Source organism: Chlorella variabilis (genome assembly GCF_000147415.1).
Source record: "Chlorella variabilis unplaced genomic scaffold CHLNCscaffold_20, whole genome shotgun sequence".
NCBI lineage: Eukaryota > Viridiplantae > Chlorophyta > Trebouxiophyceae > Chlorellales > Chlorellaceae > Chlorella > Chlorella variabilis.
This window is the reverse complement of record NW_005435068.1, coordinates 634452-640724: the sequence shown is the minus strand read 5'-3', so window position 1 is coordinate 640724 and position 6273 is coordinate 634452. Positions and strand designations below refer to the sequence as shown.

General features: G+C 61.9%; 2 protein-coding genes across 2 annotated transcripts; one reads left to right on the top strand and one right to left on the bottom strand.

Annotated features, from left to right (window-relative positions):
- Nucleotides 1-137: 137 nt before the first annotated feature.
- CHLNCDRAFT_10712 (hypothetical protein) lies at nt 138-1555 on the bottom strand (the record flags this gene model as incomplete). Its single annotated transcript, XM_005844827.1, has 4 exons — nt 138-226; nt 393-695; nt 1026-1222; nt 1503-1555. Coding segments are annotated over 4 exons (642 nt in total), but the record flags the coding sequence as incomplete, so codon positions are not given.
- A 1955-nt stretch (nt 1556-3510) lies between these two features.
- On the top strand, nt 3511-6260 carry CHLNCDRAFT_54215 (hypothetical protein; the record flags this gene model as incomplete). The annotated part of the gene is made up of 7 exons (XM_005844934.1): nt 3511-3682; nt 3820-3955; nt 4093-4196; nt 4347-4776; nt 5204-5317; nt 5395-5470; nt 5907-6260. The coding sequence occupies 7 exons, from the start codon at nt 3511-3513 to the stop codon at nt 6258-6260; spliced, it is 1386 nt and encodes a 461-aa protein (XP_005844996.1).
- Nucleotides 6261-6273: the final 13 nt, after the last annotated feature.

The window sequence follows — 6273 nt, the reverse complement described above, 5'->3', positions numbered from 1 at the left end:
CACGGTTTGGTGTCGGATTGAACAGCAATTGAAGTATAAAGGGGTTCATCATTGCGCAGCGGGAGTGCAGGTTGGGGGTGCAGTCAGCAGCACAGGACAGCCCCAATGCCTTCCCTGCCCATTCCTGACGCCACCCACCTGTTCTGTAGTAGCTCGTACAGGTGGCAGGCAAAGTCCGTATGCAGCCCCTCGTCGCGGCTAATCATCTCATTGCTAAAGGTCAGCCCTGAGGGTTGGCAGAGTGGGGCGCGAGGCGCGCATAATGCGTCAGTGCCCCATCACCTGCTGGCTGCTGCTGCAAGCACTTTCCGGATCCAGGGTGTGGAATGCAGCTATGCATTGCGAAAAGTGGCTGAATCGGCATCAAACAGGGCCCCAACATCCCTTCTGACCCGGCATGAGCTGGCGCTTCTTCAGCCAGAAGATGGAGCAGAAGGAGCCTGAGAAGTGGATACCCTCCACGCACGCATATGCCACCAGCCGCTCTGCAAAGCAGCTGCTACTCTCTATCCACTTCATCGCCCACTGCGCCTTCTTCTGGACGCAGGGGATGGTATCCACGGCGTGGAAGAGCAGGTCGCGCTCGTCTGGGTCCCGAATGTACTGCTCCAGCAGCAGCCCGTACATCTCGCTGTGCACCGCCTCAATGGCACTCTGGAAAGCGTAAAAAGCGCGGGCCTCCGGGATTTGCACCTCTGCAGGCAGGTAAGTGGGGTGGCAAAGGGCACAGGGTGCTGGTCAAGCGCTCGCATGGGGGGCGGGGGAAGAACAGTGGCGGGGAGCCACGTCGGCGGATGTGGTTGCACTGCACGTGCAATGGATGCACATACACAGCCCTCATAATTGCAGAAAGTGTCTTCAGTGTGTCGGTTGGACTCCGGCACTCAAAAGATCTCCAAGGTAAAACAAAAAATCTAATCATCGGGCATGCGGTGCTGTGCTGCGGTGCAGGCACGTATGCTGGCAAGGACGAGGCGGCGGGGATGCATGGGGCACCCCATGGGCCTTATGGCCCTGCCACGCACCCTGCATGAAGCGCGTGGACAGGTTCTCCAGCACGATGCCATCAGACGCGGCAAAGAAGGCGAGGACATACGACACAAAGTGGCGCTCATCATCCGTCAGCTTCCGCCAGTCCCGCATGTCCTGGCTCAGATCCACCTCCTCTGCCGTCCAGTAACTGGCCTGCGCCTGCTTGTAGTACTCGAAGCAGCGGTCGTATCTGCAGGGAAGAGAGGAGTCAGCAGGTGTCGGGTGTCGGGCGGGGTATGTAGGGAGGAGCAGGCAGACGCGGCCGGCAGCGGGCTGCCCCGTTGTTCACTCCTGGGAGTGCAGGATGCCAAAAAGAGGGGCAACCGTCCCAGCAAGCGACCCAAGCTGCCGCAAACAGAGGCTCAGGGTGCCACCGTGTGTTTTCCCGCCGCTTTTAGAGACCGGCACCCACGACCTGGCCCCGTCCTGGCCGGCCGGCACGCCAACCACCAGCCCCACCCTTTACTCACTTGACTGGCAGCAGGCAGAAGCGTTCATTGTTTGCCTGCAGGATGGGCTCCTTGCGGTCGTGGTTGGCTCGCTGCCACTCTGCTTCTGGTGGTGAGCAGCCGGCGGCCGCGACTGGTTTGCCGCCGCTGCCGCTGCCCGGGCTGCTGCATGTTTCGCTGTCCGTGTCCCGCTGCTGTCCGCCCCTCTGCTGCTGTTGCCCGTCCGAGCCGCTGCTGGCAAAGGGCGAGCGGGGCGAGCCCGCCTCTTCATCAGTGGCCACACAGAGGCCACTGAATTGCACGTCTAGGGCCTTTGGGGCCGGCAGCTCGCATTTATGTTGCCGCTCCTCCTCCTGCTGAGGCGTGATGGGGCCGGCCGGGGGGCAGGCCGACATGCTCTGCGGCATGGTCCACACAAGCCTAAGCTCTGCTGCTGCCACGTGCTTTGGCGTGGCCCTACGTTGAATCAGAAGGCTGCGAGCCTGGCGGCCCTCTTGTCTCTGACCATGGAGGAGCAGGGCATGCAAAACACGCTGGCTGTTGGGCTTGGCACCAACGGCTACCTGTCGCCGTCCAAACGCTCGATGGCAGCCCAGACACCAGTGTGGGCTGCTGGCAGGCCCTGCCCATCAGGGCGCCATCACGTCGCCCAATGCAGTGCAGTGGCCTGGTTTACTCTTTTTTGCTTGGATTCGGAATGACGAGGCACGAGGGGCAGGGCTGTATGATGCTAGATGCTGCCGCCAGCAGCTGCCGCTCGCCACCGGCCGCCGCCGAGCGGTTACGGCGTGTGCAGTGAGCACGGCTGCACGGTGTACATCGTCTACCACGCAAGGGGATCTACAAGAGATTGTGCTGAATTGCAGAGGATCTGGGGGTTGCTGCTTGCAGCTACCCTGCAGATGGTGCGGCGTCGACCCGGGCCGGCGCACGTGACCACGCTTCACAGACAGCAGTCACGCTTAATCCAAGCCTGCCCTGGGCACAAATCAGGTGGCAACATTTCTGGACCCGCCAGCGAGCGAACCGCATCTCTTTTATGACAACCAAGCAGGGGATATCGCGGTCGCGCCTTGTTGTGACACAGCAGCGACCAAACGGCACAAGAGGGTGATCAGAAAGTTCTAGCACACATTGGCATGTATGCAAGTTCAGGAATTGCACACAAGAATTGGGTCCAACACCTACAGCACAGGACGCCTGAGGGGACCGTCGGTCGTCTGTCTGATGTAACCGTGACGGGCGCGCTATGACTGGGCAGTCCCAGCAGCACGGCGCATCTCTCCCGAGTCACCCTGTCACATGTTCTTCTGTCTCTATGTCCCCTATCCACCGGTGGGTGTGGAGGGCGCGCACAAGACTCAATCTCTGGCCCCCGGCTTCATCCCCCTGCTCCTCCGCGCGTCCCAGTCGGCTGCACGTGCAACAGGACTCCTATACCAGGTTAATTGACTGGCTGCCGCGGTTGCTAGGTGGCGTTGTGTGGTGTGAGGGCGAATGCTTGCTATTGCGGAACGCTGTGGTTTGCGTGGAAGGTGCCTGTGGCGTGTAAAGGCGGGGCGGACGGGGGAAGAGAGTGGAGGCTGCGCCTGATCAACTTGCCCTTGGGTCCTTACCGCGGTGCCCTCTGCCCTCCTCTGCCAAGATGGCTCCAAACTACCAGGCCCCATCTGCTGTTGCAGTCGTAGTGTGGACGCACCAGGCTTCCTCATGGGACGCACTTCCAGGGCTGTTGCCGGCCAGCCTGCAACCCCAAAGCCGCCGCCACGCAGCAGCAGTGGCCGCCTCACCCTCAGCTTGTTGCCCGGGTCAGCTGCGGTGGGCACCTCACGCTCCGCCTTTGAGGTGCGCCTGGTCGCCGCCCCAGAGCAGGCTGCCGGGGACCCTGCTGCGTGCAGGCGCAACAAGCGTATCGACCCAAGATTGGTCAAAAATTTGCGCAGCTGCTGTGCAGGCCGAGGACGTTGTGCCGGCTCCGAAGGCAGCCCCCGAAGCAGCCGAGGGGCGGCGTTCCTCACGCAGGCGCCGCATGGCGCAGCTGTCTCCCAAGGTCAAGGTGGAGGGAGCCACTGCCGCAGATGCGGATGAAGTGGGTGGGGCCGAGGAGGAGGAGGTGGAGGAGGAGGAGGACGCGCCAGCGCCCAAGAAGAAGAGCAAGGGAGGCGGCAGGAAGCGGGAGCAAGACCCGCTGCCGCTAAAGGGTGAGGGGTGACTGTTCAGTCGGTCAGTCAGTTTGTGTCTGGCTTAACATCCCCTTTGTCCCGAGTTGCTATGATGGAGGTAACTGTTGCACCATGCTCGGCGCCCTCGCTGGTGCTGTCAACGCCACCTGCCGCAGAGCTGCCCACCCCGGAGCTGGTGGCGCGCCTGCGCGCCGATGGCTACCGCCCGCCCGCGCTGCCTGTGCCGGTACTGGGCTACTGCTGCCTGAACATGACCCTGCGTGACCGCAAGCCGCCAATTTTCACCAGCAGGTGGGCGGGCATGCTGTGGGCATGCTGTACATGGTTGCCGTCGGTTGCTGCCCACGGTGCAACAATGCACGGCCCCTGCTGCTTCATTCGACGCCCCTCGCTCCATTCTGCCGCTCTTCCTACCGTCCGCCCCGCAGGGACTGCATCAAGCGCACACTGGAATCCAAGGGCCTACCCCACCTGGGCGAGCTGTGTCTGGCAAACTGTCGCGACCTGGCCCTCATCATTCAATGGTGCAGTGGTTGGGCAGCCTTTTGTTGGCTCGTTTGTTTGGCAGGGCCGGTACTTGTGCTGCACGCTTTTCCCTGCAATTGGATTGATGACCTTGCCCAAGGCCTAGGTGGCCGCCAACAGCCCGGGCGGCGGGTACTTCTTGCCTAATTGACTGCAGGAACGCGGAGCACAACATTCGCCTGTGAGCTGGGGGAAGCTGCGCAGCGCCGCCAGCTGGCGCAGCTCCAGGAGGCGCTGGCGAAGGGCGGCGCCAGCCGGCTGGAGCACTATGTGCACAACGTGGTGGGCGCCCTCAACCTGGCGCCCGCCATGTTTGGGCAGCGCGAGACCTACCTGGATGCAGTACGGCGTCGGCAGGACCGCGAGGCGCTGGCGCAGCTGCGCACCGGGTCGCATTGGGGCGCGGAAGAGACCGGCCGCTGGACGCGGCGCCCCCGAGAGCAGCGAGTCTGCCCCCACTGCCACGACGGCATTGAAGATGCCCCCCACATGCTGCTCACCTGCCCCCTTTACGCCCCGCTGCGCCTCAACTTTCCTGACCTGTTTGCTGAGCCCCATCCTCCCCACCGCTTCCTCCGCCAGAAACCGTGCCGCCTCGCCGCCTTTGCTGCCGCCTGTCACCAGCGCTGGCTGACCGCCACCGTTGCGCTGCCTGCAGTCCCGCCCTGAACCCCCACTCTCATGTCCACCCCCTTTGCTCTTACCGCACCACACCTGCTCCACGACATGCAGTACTGCCTGCCCGCTCACACACTAAACGCTCGGTGACCTGTCAGTTGGCCTGTCCTGCCTGTTGTTCTACTGCTTCATCCCTCCTTGCTCGAACAACAAAGTCTGTGCTGCAAGCTTGTTCTTGCTGAAACCAGACTGTAAGCCCACACAAGCAAGCCACAAGCCTGTTCCGCATCAGCTCAGTAATCTTTCCCTGGTGGGCTTGGCTTGCCCTAATGTGCAGTGGTGCCCGCCCCTCTGCTGCATGCAGCCTGCCACATGATGTTCCCCGTGCTGGTGCAGGATGGGGACGTTTGAGCCAGAGGCACTGCCACAATTTGCTGACATCTGCGCTGCTCTGTCGCTGGCGGGCGACCTGGCGCGCCTACATAACCAGCGCCTCACGTTCCACCCCAGGTGCGGGGGAGTGCTATCCCCCGCCATACTTGGGTGTGATTTCAGCGACAAGTATGCACACGTCTGCCCGCCTACAGCCACTTTGTGAAGCTGGCGTCCCCGGACGATGAGCTGGTCACTAAGTCGATCAAGGAGCTTGAGGCGCACTCGCGCGTGAGTAGGGCACAGTGCTGCCATCTCTTGCAGGCCTCGCGGCCAAGCACCTGTGTCAGCGACGGGTCCATGGCCAGCCGCGGATACACCCGTGTCTGCAGATCCTGGCAGGTAGGCCTCCCGGTAAGGATGTGCCCCATGATGGGCATGATGGCCCCCCACCTGGAGGGTCATTGGGGACATCATCCTCAATCATGCATCATTCTCCCTCCCGTTTGTTCTGTTGGCATCCCAGCAACCGTAATACGCTTTTCCAACGAACTCAACCCCCATGAGCACACATGAGCATGGTGCCCAGTCCGGCAGCAAGGCTCTAGGTCCAACGCCGCTATTGAGCGGTGCAGCTAACCAAGCTAAGCAGCTGAAGTCGCGCTTCAACTCGTGGGAAAGGTTTTGTGAAGCACATCCACAGGCGCGCGTCGCCATCGCCGTTCAGTCAGGCTACTCCCACGAGATCAAGTTCTTTTGCCATTCCATCGTGTTCTGGGAGGAGTTCAAGGACTTCTTCACTGAGCGGTGCGCCGCCGCCGGCAGCCGCTCCGAGCGGTCGCGGCTGAAGGGCGAGCTGGGCAAAGCAGGCATTGATTTCAGCAAGTTTCTGGCTTTGGCAATAGACCTGTGGAAGGCAGAAGGTGTTATCTCTCAGTTACAGGCAGATGTCATGATCAAGCTGGCAACGGGCACTGCATTCGACACGGATGGTAAGCCGGGCTGCCTTTGCCCGCTGGCATGCCTCGCTTCTCGCCTCTCGATTGCTTGTCCGCACGGCAGTGCCATATGCTTGCAATAAGTTAAATGAATGG